This window comes from Labrus mixtus, chromosome 3, assembly GCF_963584025.1.
Source record: "Labrus mixtus chromosome 3, fLabMix1.1, whole genome shotgun sequence".
NCBI lineage: Eukaryota > Metazoa > Chordata > Actinopteri > Labriformes > Labridae > Labrus > Labrus mixtus.
In genome coordinates this window covers 33401500-33423477 of record NC_083614.1, presented here as the reverse complement: position 1 = coordinate 33423477, position 21978 = coordinate 33401500, and the positions used below count along the sequence as shown (strand labels likewise).

Sequence of the window (21978 nt, the reverse complement as noted above, 5' to 3'; positions counted from 1 at the left end):
CTGCTATGTAAAGTGACCATCACAAGCATACACATTCATACACTGCTGACAAAGCAGGGGGAGCAACTTGGGGTTAAGTGTCTTGACCAAGGACACATCGGACATGTAGCTGCAGGAGCAGGGGATCGAACCCCGGCCACAGCCGCCACACAGGAAGTGTGAAGTGTGTGGGGTCAAGTCCACTGTGACCTCTCCCCCAAGCTAACAAACTAACCAAATTACTGATTAACTAAAAAAACAAACAAACAAACAAACTAGTAAACTAGCCAATTAACTCACACAATAATAAAAATTAACTAATTAACTGATGGAACTAACAAAATAAAACAACAAACAAATAATATACAGTATACAGTACAGTACTCAGTGTCTCTGTGTTTAGGACTCACTGTGTGTGTGTGTGTGTGTGTGTGTGTATGGTACTCACTGTGTGTGTGTGTCGGGGGTCAGCAGGTTGTGGTCGGCTCTCAGAGGAACACAGCAACGCTTCATACGAGCGCCGTCCTCACACTGCTGCTGCCGCGGCAACCGGTCTGACACAAAGAGTCTGAACACAGACGGACAGACACACGCAGACTGACACACACACACACACACACAACAGGTGGGGGAGGGGAGAGGATGACATCAGCAGCTCCGATTGGTCGATGTGACAGAGGAAGGAGGATTAAACTGAGCAGCTCGTCAAGACTAATTAACCTGACGAGACACAGACTGTTTACATCAGCACTCACACTGAGCACTGTGTGTGTGTGTGTGTGTGTGTGTGTGTGTGTGTGCGTGTGGGGTGGGGTGGGGGGGGTAACTCACTGTGTGTGTATTATCTTTTATGTTGCTTTGTTTGGTGGTTTTAGTGTCTGGTATTGATGGATTTATTGTATTTTTTGTTGTGTAATATGTGTTTGTGTTGTTGTGTTGTGTAGTGTGTGTTTTGGTTTTAGAAGAAACTCAGAGTCCTTCAAAGCAAAAAAAAAAAAAATCTGTTTTTTCATTGGCTGAAATAATCCACCTATCACAGGTGAGGTGGTTGAACAAATGAAGGTTGTACAGGCAGGTGAACGGGCAGGTCCAAATGGAGAACAGGAAGGGAGAATATTGAGAAGTGACAACAGAAGGGTTTTGAGCTCTTCAAAATAAAATAAAAATCTGACTATTTTTAACCGAGTTTTACAAAATAACTTCCTGTCATTTATTCACAATAAAGTTTATTGAAGTTTATTTGAAACAGATTCTGGAAGTGTTGAGCAGTGAAGCTAACAGGACTACAAAGAGTGAGTAAGCTTCCTGTTAGTTTCATAAAGTAGTATGGGAGGTAGAGCCTTCATTTAAGAGGCAGGCCCTTCTCCTTTGGAATCATCTACCAGTCAGGGTCAGACTGGTTTTTTCAAGCTTATAGTAAGGGCTGAACCAGGAGCACAATCAGCTCCTAATGATGCTGCTATAGGTTTAAAACTTTACTTTTTGCTAAAGCTTGTAGTCAGTGCTGGAACAGGCGCCGACCATAGTTATGCTGCTATAGGCTTCAAACGTATGACTCCGCCCCTTTTATGTGAGCGCGCTCAGAGAAACAGGTTGATAACCAGCTTCATGTGACCGTATCAGTCAGATTTAGAGATAAATAAAGATTACTGCAGAGAGGTAACTTTAAATCATTAAGAGTTAACACAGCTATGACTAACGTATAGACCTCTGCTCTTTATGAAGAGAATACTCCGATAACTTTTGCTGATATTTGACGCTGAATAAATAAATATCATCGACATGTTGATGATAAACGGGGCTTCAGAATAAAATATGAACAAACTTTCAAAAATAAAAATAACCCCCTGCCTCTAACATCTTATAAACAGTGTTTTGGAGCCGTTTACAGATGTGTGTTTGAAAGATGAGAATCACCTTCATTTTTGTTTAATTCCCTGGATGTTAGGGCTGACACAGGCGCCCACCAGATCCCAGTCAGGCGGCTGACATGAGACATGAGGCTGACAGCAGCCGACACAACTGAGCACACACTCAGACACAACTGAGCACACACTCAGACACAAGTGAGTGACACACACACACACACACACGGTGTTATATCGCCTACTTGACTGTTGAACGCAGTATGCAGTGCATATAGTCAGTGTTTTTGTTTCCATGTATGGATTCTTTTTTTCTTTGTATCATAATGATCAACAGCCCCAAGGCGACAAAGAACCTGAACCAGGAGGTGCAGAGCCCGACTCTATCATCTGAACCCCTTGAAGGTCTCGGAGGGGGGACAGAAGTGGAGGAGAGGAGGGTCTGTGAGGAGGACAAAGGTCAGGATGTCAAGATGAAGAACTCAACCACCTCATCCCTGTCATCAGGACAAAGCTCAGGTGAGACATCAGGCCTTTCTAAAACCAGTACCCTAACCCCCCCTATGAACTGGGAGGGGCTTACAAAGTCTTTGAAAGGTGGGAGGGGCTTAGGGGTTGATGAGTGTGAGTCAACCGTGACCCGAACCCCGAGGTACATATCGACCTGTGCGCTGACTGTTGTTGCACACCCACACGCTGCAGAGAGTAACCCACACCACACAGAACGGTTGTTTGCGTTTTTCTTTATTTTATTTTTTTGAGAAGGTTTTTGTCATGTTTGAGATTTTTTCCCTTTTTTCTTGCTATCCCTGCGTTTGGCACTACATACTGAGGGTGACATGTTAGGTTGTTTTTAAAACAAACGTCTATTCAAAGCCTTCATATCTTGTGGCAAGCAAAGTATGAATACAGCTAATAAAAATAAAGGTTTACATTTGTCCTTGCTTACTTTACACATAAAATAAAAACACTTTTTTGGACCCCCTCAAAAATGGGGGTATTAAAATATTTGACATTTGTATCACAAATCAATGTAATGAGACCAAACATAAAAACTGTACAAAAATGATAAAATTCATTTTAAAAATTCTCCAGGTCAAATGATGCAAAAGAGGAAATTACTTTGCTTGGTTTTTTTTTTTACAGCCCATAAATCGAATTAAAAGGAGACGCGAGTTCACTTCTTCTGTTGGATGAAGTTCAGATTGACTGGGTGTCGGACATTTACTGGATGTGGGACCAGTGGGAAGTTGGGATTAGGATGCACCACAGAACCTGAGCAGAGGAAAAGAGAAAGGACACCAGAAAGTTAAAGGCAGAAGTTAGAATTTTATTTTCTCTCTGCAACATTTAAAAAAAAAAAGAAGGAAAATCTTACCCTGGGTGACGAAGGGTTTTCCGGGCTGGAAGCCTCCGTTGCCCTGCTGGATGAAGTTCTGGGGCATCCTGTAGGGCCAGGATGGAGAGAGGGCGTACTGAGGGGCTTTATTGTGCTCCCATAACCGGGATCCTTGGCTCACACCAACAAACTGGGCCGGATGACCTGAATCTGTAGAGACGAGATCAAAACAACCTCAAACACGGACTAAAAGAAGAAACTTAAGAGTTGTATGTAAATGTGTTTAAATCAAACAGACAGTCCCTTCACCAACAACATCTTTGTATCAGAATTCGATTTGGTGAGAATAATGTGAGGACGATGTGGGTACAAGACACGATCTGTAAGCGGCAAAAAATACAGGGAGAGCCGGTGACGTCAACAGCGCTTTTCTGAAAAGTTGAAAAATGTTCAACTTGAGCACTCGGAGTGGCTAAACAAAAAAGTCAGAGCGCTCAGGGGTCCGCCTGCTGATGCTCACGCCTCCTACTCATTGAAAATAGACGCTGGCACTCAGAAAAAGAAAAACGCGAGGTGGACACGGGGCCTTTACAAAACCGCAAAGTTTAGCGTTTTTTTTAACACCCTGAGGGCAAAAGCGCTCTCAGTGCCAGCTGTTTGTTGTTGCTGCGCTGTGGCTTTCAACTTTTGGAACAGCTCCACGCTCGTCAATGTCGATTCTCCCTCACTGACCAACCGAAAGAAAGGAGGGGCGGGACTTAAGATATCAGTGTCGCCAAGAACAATATGGTTAAGTTTCTGCGTGTAGAGCTGCTGCTGATGTCAGGACACCATGCAGTTACACTGTCTTAATGTTTTCCTGATTATTGATTAAAAGCAAATATTTAGCAATGCTTGACGGTCACTACTCATGGAGGGGGAAGTGCTGCGTAGCCTAGCAACAGTAATCGGTTGTGGGCGCTGCCTGCTGATGGAAAGCCTTTAATGGACACAAACCCGTCAGCAGTCAAACACTAGTAAAATATAAAATGAGCTGTGAGAATTTCAGACTCACAATATCGATTAACAACATGAATTTAAACGGTTATCCCTCTTTCTGCGAGCACAACACACTCTCAAGGTTACTTTGCTGAATGTTACTTTGGTCTGTGTTTAAGGTGTCAGGAGTAAGAAGTGTTATCGTTTATGCTGCAGATTAAGACCTAAATTAAATCAGGACATATCGTCTCTGATGAAATGAAATCTGTGTTTGTATCTGTAATTTTTTTTGTACATTCTTAATTTTTCTTTTTTTATTTAAATTGTGTACTGTGTTTGCACTTTTTGTTTGCAATCTTTGCTCTTTGCTGCTGTAACAATGTAAATTTCCCCATTGTGGGATAAATAAAGGATTATCTTATCTTAATGAAAGATTGAGGGACAAACAAACAAAGACCCACACACACACGGTGCCACCAAAGTTCACCCAGTGAATACCTGACTTGACCACAGTGCCATTTCCCATGAGTGACCCGGGTTGTGCTAAGTGGTTGTGCCAGTGTCCTTCCCGTCCTGACCCGCCCATGCCCAGCTGCCTCCCCGCCGGCTGGGCGAAGATGATGCTGGGGTCGTTCAGGTTCATGGGGCTGGGGTTGACCCCTGAGCCCGTGGGACTCCCGTTCCCCGATGCCGAGCGCAGGGCGAATTTCAGGCCGGGCGGGGAGGGGGCGGTGGGCGAGGACGTGTTGAGGACCGGTCCGTGGATGGGCCAGGCGGTGGAAGGGATGCGGACTGGGTGATGAGGCTGCCCCTGGGAGTGGTGGGACTGGTGCTGGTGGGAGGGAAGAAGCCCCAGTGCGGTGAGTGCCCCCGGGTGGTACTGGCTCGGGTGAGAGGTGGGGAAGCTGAAGAGAGACAGGGGCACCTGGGGGTGAGCGGACTGCTTGGTGGGACCCGCAGAGCTGGGCTTACTGTGGGAGGGCTGAGGGGAGCTGGAGGACTGGGAGGAACCTTGGGGGACAGCTGATGGCTGTGGGGAGTACGGTGGAGTCTGCCGACTGTCGGACTGTTGACAAAAGAAATAATCATCAGAATCAGTCGCCACACAGATAATAAAAATCATGTGGACGTTTCATACTCACACATTCAGAGGGCTGCCTGCTCCGTCCAGGGCCGTCCCCCTGAGGGATGGGAACCGACTGCGAGCTCACAATCGTTCGTACCATATGAGGAGCTGGGGAAGAAGGTGGCCGCTTTTAGACATTTGTTATCTTTCACCCACTTGTATTTCTGTCCCGCCTGTACGAGGTGAGTTTTGTTACCTGGTGCTCCGGTGTTCCTCTGCTTGAGGTGGCGGTACTCGGGACAGTCTCTCCGTACGTGGCCCATGTCCCCGCACTGAAAACAGCGCCTATCCTTCGGCTCACGCTCCTCCTCTTTGATGTCCTCGTCTTTGTCGTTTTCCTTCTTCTTTATCCTGGCAGAGGAAAGTTCAGGGATGAGTAAATCAGAAACATTTGGTATTCATTTAATTTAATTAATTTGGTCACTGTGAATATACATATATGTATATATATATTATTTAATTTAAATGATAATATACACTTATTTATGTAAATACTGTAATAAACATCTTAATTGACCCATCTGTCACATAACTGCATTTTACTTATTATGTAACTTCAGCATCTTTTGCACTATTCACCACTGCACTGTTTCATATTTAGTCATGTAAATATTAGTATTTTTTTATTATGTTTATTGTTAATATTTAATGTTGTACCTGTTCATAAGAGAGCACAGTTCACCAAACTTAAATTCTTTGTGTGTGTGTGTGAGCATACCTGGACAATAAATCTGATTCTGATTCTAAGGTGCAAACACCTCTGACTCCCTCAAACTGCAAACCGCCAATACTTAGAGGAACTTTAAACAAAGATGCTTCTGACTTTTATCTCACCTCCAGGTGTCTGTACTCATCTTGTGGTTCCTGGTCTACTCCTTTGGTCTGTCTGATTCTCTCTCCCCTCTGGCTTCTGTTCTCTGTTTCTTACTCTGAGAAAATGTTGACATTTCTGTGCTTTGACACTTGTTGCTTTTTGCTTTTGTAAAATCAACGAGTAATCAAGTTTAATAATCCTGATGTCACTGTCAATCAGAGTAATGGTGATTGTGATTTTTGCCATAATCGAGCAGCCCTCGGTGGTCCTGTGTGGCTATAAAGGGTCATTATACTTTAAACATTAGTTACATTGACATATACCGTAAAATACGCTATACAAGACTCATTAATACCTAAAACATTTAATACCTATTTTTTCATCTGAAAAGTTGGCTGCTTCTTTTACACCGGTACGACCAATATACCAGAATAAAATGCTGACACACGCGCCGTCGTTACCACGGTTTCAGCAGCCCCTATCACACACTGATCTCGACCTGATGCGATTAAAAACACATCCCCATTCATCGTGTATTGAAAGCTGGTTGCACGCTGTGCTGGGGAAGACAGCGACACAGACCAGGCTGGCAGCAAAACTTTTTCACATCTTTTCTCCCCGATGAGGTCATAATCATGACTTTACAGAAAACAGTGGTATATTGTTCTGTAAATAAACCTTGTGGAGTTCTCTTTTAATTGAAAGAGTCCTATATTAAAGTTAAAGAGTGACCAGCGGAGTCGGGCAGAGAGCTAGCAAGCTCTTGGTCTGTGCTTCCTAACTTTCCCTGCAGGCTGAGAACTCGACTATCGTACTGTAGCTGGTAGGAGAGAAAACTCCACAAAGAGAAAACAGACCCAAAAGAGCGACACAGCTGCACAGAAACAGAATGTTGTAGACTTTGCTGAACATGATAGTAATCATCATGCAGGAGGACAGTTTAAACTTTTTTTCTCTCTGAGAGGACCTTCAAAAAACAAGGTGCCTCTTATCTACGGGTGCGGCTTATATTTCTGATTTTACAATAGCTACTTCCTTAGTATCTAACGTTTATCACAATAGATAAACCTGCAGACTCAAACATCAAAAATATCCCCATAGCAGCCTATGTTTACCTCTCCTTCTTATACTGTATGTATAGAAATAATATCCCAACATCACAATAAAAAAAGGTTAAAAATTCATCAGCTTATTATGTTTTGTTTTTTTTTAAATGTGAGAAAGCACAAAGTAGAAGCTATCTTTAATTATACGAGATTTATTTCTTTTTAGAAGTATCTTTTAGATTTTCTTGGAAATCTACCGAGGTAAGAAAAATAAGTCCTCGAATGAAGAGGGGACAACCTGCGTCTCTTTGGACAGTCCTTCATGTAATGTCCGATCTTTCCACAGATCCTGCAGCACCTGTCGTTTGGCGCCAACTCGCCGTCCGTCAACACCTTGGAGTCAAAGAAGTAGTCCTGCGGAGGAAAAAAATAAAATCAAAAATCAGTTTCATCAGAAGACAGAGCAGATAGTATTTTAATTCTGAATCATTCACATTATTTAGTTTGGTCAGTAGTGACGTACCACTTCAGTACCGGGGACGGGGTAGAAAGGAGTTCCAAACAACTTCCTCCCATTTATAAAAGCCTTCATGATGAAGTTCGTCACTAGAGGAGGGCAAACAGAACTTATACAGGTGGCAAAGGTCACAACAAAGTATTAAAGGAGCAATCAGTAAGATAACTACTATATGATCAGACATTAAGGAAACATGTTGAAGTGCTGGCTTCTCTGACAACAATGCAGCAGCCAGTATGTCCTCCTTCTAACTTTAGATTCTGCTCCTGAATGATCTGGATTTGTTTGGACCAGAGAAGGTAGGCGCTTTTAAGGCGAACCCCCCCACACCCCACACGGTCATTTTGGACGCCCCTCGGTTTGTCAGATATGAGAGCAGTTATCAGGTCAACAGGTGTTGCAGCGATGGAAGCGGGCAAGAGAAGTGGTTCAGATAGAAGTGATTGTACCCGACCTAAAAAGCCTCTGCATGTTTCTAATAAGCTCCACGAGCAGAAACGTGCTCAAACTAGGATCAATATTGGAGATGCTTTTGAAAAATGGAGAGAGGTTAGAACACAGAAAGGTTTACAGACCCATGCAGAGCTGGATAAACACTGAAGCTTCAGAGTCCACCACATGGTGACCTGAGTGAGCATTGACTCTAGAGAGGGGGGGGGGGGAGACAGCTCTCTACAATATTTAGAATTTAGACTGCAGTACCTATTTTAAACACTAGGGGTCAGAGTTATATATTGCTCCTTTAAAGTGCAGAACATCAAATCTGTTCAAACACAGTGACATCAACCACTACATCTTTTATCAAATACCAAACACTTTAATACAGGTGCCTCAAGAAAAAGAAACATCCTGATTCAGGTGGAAACAGTATCCTGTAAGGGAAGTTAATAACAGAATAGTAACTTTTGGATCCGATAAAGTAGGTTCAACTTACTTTTGCGAGAAACTCCAGCACCAAGATTATGATTCAAATCAAAGGGATCTGAGGAGAACATACAGGTGAGTAGAAGAGGTGAGCGGTCAAACTGAGAAGCAGGTGAAGAAAAAAAGAAAAGAGTGAATCTGTGTGAGCACCTTCGATAGCGATGCATTTACTGGTCCACTGTTTCTCAAAGGTAGTAAGGCGTTTCCTTTGACGGATGCTGATGACGTGCTCTTTGAAATCAAATTCCTCGGTGTAAAAGCGCAGGAGACCGAGCCACAGCTCTCCCACGGACTCTGTGTTCGGCGGCACATCAGAGAGGAGCCGACGCTGCGTCAACAGAAGAACTTTTAGTACCAAGCAGATTTGGACTTTTACCCACAGACTGAACAATCTGCCAAAACTCTTACTGTGATTTTGATACCAGATGATGAGTTCATGTTTGAATTTAGTAAAGTCATCTTCATTCAACTCACCAGATCCTCGAGGTCATCAAAAAAGAAAGCGTTCCAGCCGTCTACCATCCTCTGGGGAACGGTCTTCCCATCAAAGATCTAAACAGACATCACACAGATATGTTTATTCAGAGCTCAGTTTCACACATTTCTTCTTAAATTAGGGTGTGTGATTTTCAGAGAGGGGGGGCTACCTCCTGCAGGACGGGAATGACCGGAGTCTGCCTCTGCTGCAGGAAGTATAGCACCATCAGAATGTATGCATAAGAAGAGAGGCTTCCTCTGGATGCATCCCCGATGTCGCAGCGCTGTGTGCACAAAAACAATCCAGTCACACAGCAAGTAATCACACAAAAACAAACCACAGAGGCAACAGACAAAACAGAGGTCAAACTTACTAAGACCATTGACACCTTTTGGTTTCAAGAGAGAGAATCATAATGCTGTTTTTTTCTTATTCTTCAACAAAAAGGTAAACCCAGCATCCGGAATTAATAGCCGCCCAGCGCAGATCGTTGATAGTTTTCCTGTTTGGCTGATTTGGGTAAATGTTTGTACCCAAACAGTCATGTTAAAAAGTAAGCTTTAAGGACGTTTGGTGAAGCTGCGGCTTCTTTCTACACACAGACAACAGCCACAATGTGCACCCGTTTTCTTTTAGTGCATCATAACGCAGTTGATCAGTACAGACAAAGTACTACAGTCAGGAACGCACGTGATCCAGTTAATGCAGGTATGAGCTGTAGGTGAGCGTGACACCAATCTGTAACTTTACCGTTGCATGATGGTTTCTGTGGGAATGTTTCCACACAGACTCTGTGAAACACTGACGATATAGTCAAAAGGCTAAATGCACGCTCCTTGATTAACTCAACAGGTGCTGCTGGAGAAGCCAGTGATGCACACACACACACATCTTACCTATTTATATACAATATTTGTATGCAGTAAGTCTACAGCTGGATGAACTTGCTAGGATCATTTTTTGCACAAGATAAGATAATCATTTATTTATCCCACAACGGGCAAATTTAGTGTTACAGCAACAAAGATTGCAAACAAAAGTGAACACAGTGCACAATTTAAATAAAAAAGAAAAATGTATAATGTACAAAAAATAGATACCACAATATAGATTAAAAAGAATAGATCAGCTGAGAGCATCAGAATATTCAGTGTAACACAAACATGCACATAAAGTGTAACATGTTATTGCACAGAGTGGTTTGATAAACATAATATAACATTATTATTGCACAAGGTAAGAGTGAAATTGTCTGGTTGTGTGTGTGTGTTTTGTGATCTACTGGAAGCAGGCTTGGTTAAACAGAATAAATAAATAAATCCAGTAATACATTTTTAAAAAGCTGGGACAGCCAATCCACATGTGGTTTTTGGATAATACCTGTCAGAGATTGTTAGCATCAGTTTGATCCAGACAGAAAGCTTCTAACTTTACTTTGCAAAGAGTCACTGAATCAGATCGGACTTCTGTAACTTACCTTGGCGAAGACCTTCATTGTGTATCCCAGGAATTGCACGCGTGGGTCCAGAGCTGCATATGTAGCGAGCATTCTGGTGTTGTGTTGAGCCTGCAGAAACAAAGCAGCACTTTGACTAAAAGGCTCATCCGAGCACTTCATAAAGCAGGTTATACGACGTGACCTTCTTCACTCACCAGCGTGTTGTAGAGGCTGATGTCTCCCTCCAGACCACTCTGTCTGTGTTCAAACTTCACAATAGGCACTTTAGCTGTTGTGATAGGCAAGATGTTCCTCAAACCTACGATGACAGGGAAACGAGACGCCCAGCCGGTCACTTTCATTCTCCAGCAGAACAAAAACAAACGAGTCATAAAGAATCTGGATCACGTTTATTCACCTGTATGCTTCTTCAGCACTTTGGCGAGCCCCTCGATGATCTCTTTGCAGTTCAGATTCTGATTGTACAAAGTTTGAAAATTTCATTTATTTATTATCTCACAACGAAGACGGAGTTCGTGTGTGTGTATGTGTGCTTGGTCGGCCTACCTCTGCAGTCTCGTGACCCTCCAGGGTCATGCAGATGTCGAGGTCACTGTCGCGGAAGCCAAAGCCGTTCTTGGAAGAGCCAAACAAGCAGAGCTGAGCTTTATCTGAGGATTCACACGCAGAGAAAGATTTACTCACTTCTATCCCGGTGTGGAAACACATTCTCTTTGTCATTATTGAAATCAAAAGTTAAGAATGGATTTCCCAAATAATACCCAGAGGTTCAGTCTGTTGAGTCTCGCTAAATAAAGCAACAACAATGATGTTACTGAAAGTCTAATCTGTTTCTACAGCACATTAAAAAGCACAAAGTGTACAGTGTTCTGTGCTCAATGGCACCTCTCCAGCTGGTACAAGCGACCATCTGGTTCCCAACCCAAGTCCCTACAGACTGAGCTACTGCCGCCTCAGTACTGTACATAAACCAGACCGAGGTGTGTAGTGGTTTAAGTCCAAAGCTCACCGTTGTACTCCTTCCTTATGAACCTCTCCAGACTTGCGAGGATCTGTTCCCTCTTCTGCTGCTCTGCATGTGACGGTGACAATTCATCTACAACAGCATGGATTCATTGTTTGAAGTTATTGTTCAAGCAAAATCACAAACATTTTGTAGTTTTTGGTTCAGAAATGTGCCGATTTGTTTTATACAAAGTGCAATCCGTCTGTGTCTTTCCACATATTTGTACGCAATGATAAATATAAATGTAAATGGTCTTACAGAAGCAGAGTTTGCAGAGGCCGTCGAGAATATCTCTGAAGCGGTCGTTCATGGGGGGCAGAGGCTTCAGCTCAATCTTCTTAAAGTCCTCAGGGCACTCGTCCTTCAGGTGACCGTCACGTTTGCAGATGCTGCACACAACAGTCGGAGGCTGGGAGGAAAAAGAAAAAGAAAAAAAAGAGTTCAATCAAATAACCAGGCTTAACATGACTTTAACTTTGTGACCATTTAATTGGCTAAAAATGTATAATAAAGGTTTTCATCCTCGCTAGGCGGCACTAGAATAACTACTCAGTTTAACTCATTACTAATAATTTAAAATGTTGGCCCTCAATGTAGGTCAAATATTATGTCCAAGATGTAATGCAGCCTTCTGTCACAAGCTGGGGCTGTAGCCACAGACAGGCTGTAGCCACAGACGAGCTGTAGCAGTGGCCTCAGACGGGCTGTAGCCACAGACGGGCTGTAGCTGTAGCCACAGACAGGCTGTAGCTGCGGCCTCAGACGGGCTGTAACTGCGGCCTCAGACGGGCTGTAGCTGCGGCCTCAGACGGGCTGTAGCTGCGGCCACATACAGGCTGTAGCTGCGGCCTCAGACGGGCTGTAGCCACGGGCTGTAGCTGCAGCCACAGACAGGCTGTGGCCATAGACGGGCTGTAGCTGCAGCCACAGACAGGCTGTGGCCTCAGACGGGCTGTAGCTGTGGCCACAGACAGGCTGTAGCCACAGACGGGCTGTAGCCACAGATGGGCTGTAGCCACACAATGCACATATAGTAAAAACAACAGATGATAAACGGGTGCATGGTTATTAATCAGTTACCTTTCCACCAGTGAAAATCATCTTATCAAACACATAGTGCAGATCCTCTGATGCAACAGGTCCACAGCTTTCTTCCTCTTCCTCCTCCTCTTCCTCCTCCTCCCCCTCTTTGTCACTGTCCAGCAGGCCGTTGGGGGAGAAGGAAGGTTTGTTCCCCTCATTGAGAACCATGTCCATGAGACTGGCATCTAAAGTCTTCTCCTCCTCCTTTCTGGACGGATCTGATCCATCTTCATCCTCGCTGTCGGCTTCATCGTCCTCTTTCAAACCGCCATGACCCCTCTGACCTTTTACAACTTTCCTGTCGTCTTCGTTCTTGTTTACACAAGCCGCCTCTGTCTTCTCAACCTCTTCACACTTTGCACCTTGCTGTCCTGACTTCATTCGTCTCTGTCGCCTGCCTGCTCCCCGTCTCTGAGGGCAAGCAAAGTATTTATAAGCCGTACGGAAGCGCTCCTGGATGTACTCGAACACCATTTGGCTGTTTAAGCTGCGCGCGACATTCCTCTTCAAGGCGAACGGATCTAAACACAGAAGAAAAGGGAACACAGAGTGAATTTTCATAACATTCTTCTTCTTTCTGTGAGATTGGACTTTTCTAACAGAGCGGTCTCTTACCTTCGATAGCGAGCCTGCGACGAGGCCAGTTCTTCACTTCCCTGGAGAGGAGCTCCTTCAAACGGATGCTGATGATGGATTCTTCAAGTGCAAACTCCAGAGTGTAGAAACGCAAGAGCTCCAACCACAGCTGGCCCAGTGACACACCTTTCCCCAGGTCAAGGGTCAGCCGGGTCTGAAAGCAAAACAAGAATTTCAACAGGGTCCACTGTGACTTAAATCTGAATTAAAGGCAATCTTAATAGTTTTTTTACAGAAGAAGCAGCGAGACTCACCAGTCCTTCCGAGTAATGAGAGTCTTCTGTTTTTTTCTGCTCCGGTTTGGGTCTTCCTTCTCCCCTTGCTTCGTTTCGGTTCTCCCCGCGTCCGTCCGTGGAGCTCTGAGGTCTGCGCTCCCATCGGACGAACAGGTCCAGTGCGATTCCAGTGAGATGATACTCGTCCACACGTTTCACATCGAATCCTTCGATCTGAACGAAAGTAAAACAAAGTCAGACATAATGAAGAAAATCAGCGCAATCACTTCAATCACCAAACGTTCATGTGGACGAATAAGTCTTAAATATCTTACTCGGCAAGCAGTGAATAAATGACAGACCATGAAGTTAAATGCCCTTTTTTTGCATCCAGATGACTCCTCTGTTGTATTGCTTTAAGTACCAACATCCTCTGCTGTTGAGAGGCAGCAGTTTCTCAGAGAGACATTCAACCTACCCAGCGGCCCAGGTACACAGGGAGGATGGGCTCTTTCCTCTGCTGCAGGAAGAAGATGACCATGAGGGCGAAGGAGTAGGAGGGGATGCCACCTTCAGACTGGTGGTCAATGTGACACAGCTGCAGCGATGAAGACAAAAAACAGCGTCTGCTTTAGAGCCTTTATATCAAAACCTCCTTCTTAGGAACATCACATGTGATTTCTATTTTCTGACATATTGGTGATACATCTTGTTGGTTCAGGGGTGGAGGTGCTGTTCATAAAAAAAACACTAAATGCACTGAAGCAAATCGAATGATCACTTCCTGTTTAAGCTGGTGAATCACTGTCGGTGTCAGGCTTACCCTCGCCCAGTAGCGGAAGGCCAGCACCAGGGGAACCACTCTGGGCTCCAGTTTAGCAAGGGCTGCCAGGTGATTGGTGGTGAGACAAGCAACTTCATTTCCTGCGCTCACTTTGCACATCAAGCCGCTGCACAGAAGCACAGGTGCAGAAAACAAGTATGAATGGTTGGATATAATTCTTAAATTCAAACTAAACCAGACCTTATCTGGCCCAGCACAACAAAAAGGATTAAACAGAAGGACTCACAGAAACCCTGTCGGCCAACATGAAGTGAATATGACATTTATGCCACTTCAGCTTTAGAAGAGTTTATTAAAAAAAGACCAACTTCAGCCTAAAGCTCAGATATTTATGTTTCCTTCAGCAGCAACCAGCAGACTCAAAATGAAACTAAAACATCCCTAACCCTAACAAATGATTCATATCTTTGTATGTTGGACATATTGATAAGCTCTTAAAAAAGTAGACAATAAATCATCTGACAGCTGACTCAGAAGTGTGAAGTGTAATAATCTAAAAACAGTCATGAAAAGATAAACCTGACCTTAACATCGAGGTCAAGACCACCAACTATTAAAAACAAAGACAACACACCTAAAGTCATTCTCTACATGTGTGGACGGACTAAATGATGATGTATTTAAACGCTCACCTGCTAACATCCCGACAGAACACAGCAGGAACTTTGGCATGAAAATCGGACTCAACCTCCAAAAACTCAGCTGGAGAGGGAAGAGTGAAAAACACAGTGAGACGACACGCACAGAAATAAATATATTTAAAGAGTTTGACCAAGAAAAGAGCGCACTCACACTAGAACATGTTGCTCTGTACCGCTGGCCTGCACTCACACTGCTCCGGGACTAACCGGGCCGTAACACAACACATGAACGGCTTTACATCAACATGAAGCGTGCTTCATTTACAAAACAGGCAGGCTGAATAATAAAACATAAAAAGGGACGCACAATCGAGCCTGCACATCGGCGAACAACACAGAGAACATGACAGCTACTTTACTGACTATGTGGCTTATTTTGAGTCATTTCAGTCAGATACAGTCGTGTAGATATTTGAACTTTTCCATAATCTGATCAGACTATTTATTGTGTTTGTGTAACCTAATAACAAGTTTGCGACGAGCTGACGTTCAAGAGTATTTTAAAAAAGATACTAGAAGATAAAACGGAAACCATAATGTTCCCAATGTGTCTGATTTTTTGGCGGGGTTATAAGTCTCTAAATTAAGCCTTCAAGAAAAAGATAAAAAAGTTTGCATGAGTCCACTTCTCCTTTGTGTCGCTCATTGATTTTGTGTTCTTACATCTTACCAACAAATTAAAGCTTCAAACACGGACAAACAGTTGATGATTAATTTATTAATTGAGGCGGGGATCGATTATACTTCCTGTCCAGGTTGTGTTCGTGCAATAACTGTACTGTGCCGAAACACACCTCTTAACCGTGCCAGGGGTCAAGGAAGCGTACAACCGAGCACACACACACTAGTCAAACGAACTGGACTTTGGGGGTCAAACGTGCTCGGACACAGTACGGATTGTCAAGTGTGAGTGCGCCCTTATTCTCCCACATGAGGTTTTAAAAATAAATATTTTACCAAAAAACAAAGCAGATAAACAATGTCTAAGCAGAAGCTGTAACTTGAGACAAAATGTGAAATGCACTGAGTGAGACTTACAGCAGTTTTTAAGGATTTCCAGCACTTGAATCAGGACCTCTGGTTGTGTCATCTGAGAGAAGTGATGAGACCAAACGCCAGTTAACAACGTGTTCAGGTTTTATAGACAAAAAGCATCATCGTCTGGTGAAAGAGCACAACTCACTGAGGAAGGGTGGACGACATCGATGTTGATGTCACTCGTCTTGAAGGCAAATCGGGTGAGACATGAGCCGTAGAGTCGGAGGGAGCAAGCTGTAAAAAAAACAAACAAAAGAGGCATATTAAAACATAGAACGAGGCACATGATGTCACACTTTTCAAACCGCTCTTTATGTAAAAACAGACACATGGGGTCCTGCAGACAACCTGAGAGGTGCCTCTTTATGATCTCCTCCATCCTGACAACCACGGCCTTCCGAACCTCGAAGTCCTCCTCCGAGATGCCGTGCTCCTTGGCCGTTTCTAGGACGGCCGCGTCCACCGCCCTCAGTTGGGCAGCGGAGGCGGCGGGCAGGGCACGCAGCTCGTTCTCCTCCTGTTTTTCCTGATACACCACAAGCAGAATAAATTAAATCTATCATCCTGAACTCTGACATTGAGCCCCTTTAAGATAAATGTTGCTTAAGATTCCCGTACTGTTATATTCTTCTTGTGTCTCTTTTCCTTGATGTGTTTGTGCGCTCCTTGGATGTTCTCGATGTGGACGGAGCAGAGCTTGCATAAGTACTGATAGTTCGGGTACTCGGGAGACTGCTGTGAAAACAAAGGAAGAGGAAAAAAATCAGCTTATGAAGGTTTTTTTTTTGGGGTGAAACTCTTTGTAATCCTAAACATGATCACAACCTTTGACCAACCAGAGGGCTCTACCACAAACAGAGATCAACATACCCAGGATATATTTTTGTGACTGGTCTTCACTGACCATATTTAGCGTTAGATATCGCGTCACATCACGCAGCACCGGACGTTCGCTGTCCACACTGCATCCATTAAAGTCCCCAATGAAACTGAACTCCAAGAGTGTCTAACTGACGGGTCGAGACGTATTTCCTACTGAAACGGGATGGAACCAATCACAAGACAGAAGGCGGGACATAGTGTTGGGATGAATTTGATTGGATTGTTAGCTTCAACTGAGCTTTTAAAGTGGTCAAAATGTGTAAACGCCCCCGAGTGCAGGATGAGTCAAACTTTTTAAATATTTTATAGGAGGAGAAAAAAAATACGCTTTCTTGAATTTGGCAGATAAATTAACTTTTAACACAAAAACGCTGGTTGAAACCAGAATGTTTTATTTTATAGGGACTTCAAATATTTACTTCTCTGCTCTGTGAATTTCAGTTTCACCATGTGAACATTACAACATGTGCTTTTATTTTTAAGGTGGACAAAAAAGAAGTGGGGCTTTTAATTTTGAAGGTCGACTAACAGAAGTGCAGTGCTTTTAATTTGAAAGTGAACAAACAGAAGTGTGGCTCTATTATTTTGAAGTTAAAAGAAAATAATTGTAATGCTTTTATTTTGAAGGTGAACAAACAGAAGTTTGGTGCTTTTATTTTGAAGATGAACAAACAGAAGTTTGGTGCTTTTATTTTGAAGATGAACAAACAGAAGTGCGGTGCTTTTACTTTGAAGGTGGACAAACTAGAAGATTGGTTATTTTATTTTGATGGTGAACATAGAGAAGAGTAATGCTTTTATTCTGAAGGTTGGCAAACAGAAGAGTGATGTTTTTATTTTGAAGGTTGCCAAACAGAATTGCGATGCTTTGTATTGACAAGCTGTTGACTCAAATAACAACACCCAGAGGCTCGCGGTGAGCTGAACAAAGATTTTCTTCCGTGTTGACACAAATCAAAGTCACAGCATTTCAATCACGGATGTGGATTTTATGAATGAACTGTTATCTCCACTTTACTCTGCTGAGTAAGAAAATTAATTGCCAGAGACTTGTAGAGCCCCCTCCTTATTCGTTCCTCGTCTACTCGAGCGACAGAGAGGAAAATACAAACGGGGCATCTGGGATTAAACTGCACGCTGAGTAGCTCGCGGTTCTGTTAGCACACTCAAATAGGAAAATATAAAATCAAGCTAATTTTGTCGCTGACGCTCACTTATGTCGATGCTAACGGAATTTCCACCAAAGAAACTTTGAATAAAAGTGCTAATTTACACAGAAACAATTCCCAAACCCAGTTTGATTTGTTTAAATTTGTCTTTGATGAAGAAACTCCATTTATCCATCATACTGACTGGACCACACAGAAGGTTAAAATCAGCTGAGCCACCCGAGCGCTACACAACAGGACAGTTTCCTTACTTTCAACAAGCGATGGATGTAGTCTCTGTAGAGGCGCTCCTCTGCTTGTCGGAGGCCCAGCTGCTGATCCGTCAGGGGGGCTTCCTCCACACTGGGCCTCCTGTCTGATGGATGCATCAGAGCGCCGGCTCTCACCCCTACAAACAACAACAATCACACACTTTAACCAGAGAAACATTTACTGAAGAAGAAGACAAAATAACGTCGGCTCTGAACATCTTGCAAACCCACCTTGGGACTTTTCCTTAGCTGGAGCTGCAGTGGTGCTTTTGACCTTCTCTGTGAGGATTTTCTCAGGTGCTCCCGGCGCTGCAGGAGAGCTGATCTCTCTGCTCGCCGAGGGGCTGCTGTCTGCAGATACAGACACCCGGGAGTCCATCGTCTGAGCCGCCAGGTGCTGCTGCGGGCCGGCCACTTTCCCCTTCCCTCTCTCCCCAGAGCTCGTCCTTCCTGTCAGTCTAGTCAGCCTGGAGGGCCGGCCTCTCCTCTTGTCCTGGGGCGCGTCAGTGAAAGGCCTGCCTGACCCGCGGCTTCCCTGGCCGCCTGTGTGTTCATCCTTTGCCGTGGTTAAGTTTTGTTGTCTGCTGGGAGCGCACCTGGCGCCCTCTCTCTGCGAGGGAGATTCCCTGTTGGACTTCTCGCTGGGTGAAGTTTTGGCTCCTCTTGGCTGAGGCTGTTTGCCCGTTTTTACTGGACTTTTGGACTCATCCATCCCTCCAGTTCTTCAGTTTGTGTCCGTGGAGGTGTCAAGACCGTGCTGAGGACGACCAGGGAGGCTGGCCACCTGAAGTCTGGGTGAAAAAAATATAAAAGCATGAGACGCGATAGCCACGTTCATTTCAGGTGAAACATTTTTATGGTTTTAAAAGAAAACAGCAGAGTCAAACAAAGAGGAAAGATTTGTGTTTAGGTGAACATTCACTTTACAGCTCAGTTGTGTTTTTTACTTTTGTGCTGTAAAGTCAGCTCAGGCACAGATCTGCACTTAATTCACATTTTATTTTTAGTTTTTTTAAGAATAATTTCCGGGCAGAAAAGCACTGGCTGTGCAGTCGGGAGTGTTTGCATGAACCTTCCTGTCTCCATGACAACAGTATGTTGACAACGGCCGCTGTATGACCAACACTGCTCCGTTTAACTTTTAACTGCATGTTTTTATATTTGAGATCAGACACGGAGCAAAGAGGATGTTGGTACAAGACACGATCCTAAGGGAGCAAAAACAATTTGGAAAAGAGCACCGGTGACATCAACAGCACATTTCTGAAAAGTTGGAAGATTTTCAACTTGAGCGCTCTGAGCGGCCGCACTAAAAAGGCGGAGCGCTCGTAAAAAAAGACGCTGTGTGCTGCGCTTTTTCTCCAGATGGCCGCTTTCTGCTGCGAACGATCTGTACTCATTGAAAAAAAAAGAAGCTGGTGGACACGTGGCCTTAGGCTGACTTTCATATGTAATGCCTTGGCAGATTGGTTTGATGATTATCACCTTTTGTACATTTTGTGTTTTTTATATTTTATATTTTTAAATTCTATTTTATATATTGTAATAAATTATTATATTTATTCTGTATTATTTAAGTTGTTGCTAGTTCTGCTTTATTTCCTTGTTAATTGTTTAGCACCAACACACCAAGTCAAATTGTAAATGTACTTGGCAATAAACCCTGATTCTGATTCTGAAATCAATTCAATATCAAATCGAACCCTGACCCAAAGAATCAAAATCAACTGTGAGGTTGTTAGGTGACGGTTTAGGATGTTGTTAAGATAAGATAATCCTTTATTGATCCCCAGTGGGGAAATTCAAGTGTTGCAGCAGTCAAAGACAAGAAGAAGAGCATGCACATGTGTACAAATAAAATGAAAATAAAGATAAAGGTATAATGTATTTACAACTATTATAAGCAAGTATTAAGTAAACTACAAATCAATTAAGATCTGAACTTCACACTACAAAGTATAGAGGACATTGAGACATGCAGGCAAGTTTCACTTAAAGTGACAGAGTTGAAAAAGGTGACAAAAGTAAGTAAATATGAAAATAAGCATCTTGAGTGACAGAGTGGCAATGTGGCAGGGAAGGACACACTGCTGCTGATGGCGGTAGGCAAAAAGGAGCTCCAGAAGAGCTCACTTTTGCACCTGGGGGAGGAAGGGAGGGGGGGGGGGGGGGGAACGATGGCTGAAGGAACTGCCCATCTGCCACAGCTCATCATGGAGAGGGTGAGAGGAGTTGTCCAGGATGGCGGTGATGTTGTCCCTCATCCTCCTCCTCCCAGCCACCGTCTCCAAGCCGTCCAGTTCAGGACCAATAGGGGACTGGACTTGAACTTGTGTAGAGCCACATGTCACACCTACACCTTCACAAACTGATGCTATGCCATCAGAAGTAACTAATCCCATTTCAGGGTTTTCAGGTAATTCAGGGTTAAGTGTCGAACCCCTGACCTTCCGGTTGACTCTACCCACTGAGCCACGGCCGCCCCTATGAGATGATGTTTGGTAATGTTGGGTGATGTGAAGTAATGTTTAGGTTATGTTTAGTGACGTTTGATGATGTCAGGTTACGTAGGAGGTTATTTTAAGTGACGTTAGGTGATGTTAAAGGTGATGTTTGGTGCTGTAAGGTTAAGTTAGAGGTTATTATCTTATGTAAGGTAATGTTTAGTAATGTTAGGTGATGCACAGTGACTGTAGGAGGTGGTTTCTGTGGTAAACACCGTCTGGTTACTTGTAAACACATCTAAGTTATGTTTCGGGTTACAGACAAACGAAACTGCAAGGGAGGCAGATTTCGACGTAACACCGGAGTTAACGGGAACCTAACTTTCAAAACAGAGACGTGAGGGGGGGGGGGGTCACGCAGGTATTTTGGATCAATATATATATGTGTGTATATTTGCTTACCATTAAACCATGAGCTGTTTGTTGTCCTCCGGGAAGGCTTCGTGTTGACTTCCTGAAGACTGTTGAGTCGACTTTGCTGAAAGCTAGCAGCCGTTAGCCGGTGTGAGCTAACGGGAGATAAATAACACCGACACTCAGCAGCGGGTCGTTACAAACCGTCCGAAACAACTTCGACCATCACGGCACGGAACGGCTCGGTTTACCTCTCTCCCCTCCAGCTCGCAACGTGACCCGGGATTAAAGATTCACTGTCTCCATGGTTCCGTTTAAATCATGTTTTTAGAATCCCACGGCCCTGCTCCAAACAGCCACCACTGACGCCATGTTAATACACTGCCGCGCTGCATTGTGGGGAAGCGAGTCTTCACGAAGAGGGGCGTGTAGCGTTGCGTTCATAGACCGTAAATAAGAGGGGCGTGTAACGTGTTGCGTTCAAAGACCGTACATAAGAGGGGCGTAACGTGTTGCGTTCAAATACCGTACATTAGAGTTGCTTGTAATGTAAATAATGTAAATTATATTAAATTAAATTAAGGGAGTAGTGCAGGAACACCCCCCCATTCTATTCACAGTTTTATTTTAATTGTATTATTATTATTATTATTATTATTACAGGTCTAATTACAGATTTTTTTCCTCAACTGTTTAAAGGTTCTTGCTTTAAATTACATATATATTTTTATCCCTGCACGGGTTATATACATTTCTTGTATAAATCTATTTTTAATTGCACAGTTTAAGTTTGTTTCATCTAGGGGTATTCTTTAAATCTTTTTTTTTCC

The 21978-nt window shown here is 43.6% G+C and overlaps 2 protein-coding genes across 2 annotated transcripts in view; both read right to left on the bottom strand.

The window, feature by feature from the left end:
* Positions 1 to 2234, bottom strand: part of LOC132971994 (serine/arginine repetitive matrix protein 1-like) — a 10249-nt gene extending 8015 nt beyond the window's left edge. The window contains exons 1-3 of the mRNA XM_061034822.1: positions 2201 to 2234; positions 1935 to 2001; positions 428 to 547 (exon numbers count right to left, since the gene is read on the bottom strand). Coding sequence (XP_060890805.1) covers positions 428 to 547; positions 1935 to 2001; positions 2201 to 2234 — 221 coding nt within the window. The remainder of the gene's footprint in view (positions 1 to 427; positions 548 to 1934; positions 2002 to 2200) is intronic.
* A 337-nt stretch (positions 2235 to 2571) lies between these two features.
* Positions 2572 to 21547, bottom strand: tut4 (terminal uridylyl transferase 4). The gene is made up of 30 exons (XM_061034644.1): positions 21197 to 21547; positions 18522 to 19081; positions 18291 to 18427; positions 16607 to 16723; positions 16337 to 16514; positions 16134 to 16222; positions 15989 to 16040; positions 14942 to 15011; positions 14289 to 14415; positions 13944 to 14063; positions 13505 to 13699; positions 13230 to 13404; positions 12612 to 13135; positions 11790 to 11940; positions 11535 to 11621; positions 11072 to 11175; positions 10923 to 10980; positions 10720 to 10823; positions 10544 to 10633; positions 9236 to 9349; positions 9063 to 9140; positions 8739 to 8916; positions 8599 to 8646; positions 7671 to 7753; positions 7446 to 7561; positions 5484 to 5638; positions 5304 to 5395; positions 4660 to 5227; positions 3223 to 3393; positions 2572 to 3119 (listed from the first exon to the last, which is right to left on the bottom strand). The coding sequence occupies exons 2-30, from the start codon at positions 19000 to 19002 to the stop codon at positions 3022 to 3024; spliced, it is 4560 nt and encodes a 1519-aa protein (XP_060890627.1). The 5' UTR covers positions 19003 to 19081; positions 21197 to 21547; the 3' UTR covers positions 2572 to 3021.
* Between the last annotated feature and the right edge of the window lie 431 nt (positions 21548 to 21978).

Coding starts and splice junctions, on each gene's coding strand:
- tut4 (XM_061034644.1), bottom strand. CDS start 19,002: ATGGATGAGTCCAAAAGTCCAGTAAAAACGGGCAAACAGCCTCAGCCA. Junction 14,064..14,288: donor CCTTCCGCTACTGGGCGAGG/GTAAGCCTGACA, acceptor TCATCGCTGCAG/CTGTGTCACATTGACCACCA. Junction 5,639..7,445: donor GACTGTCCAAAGAGACGCAG/GTTGTCCCCTCT, acceptor TTCCTCTGCCAG/GATAAAGAAGAAGGAAAACG.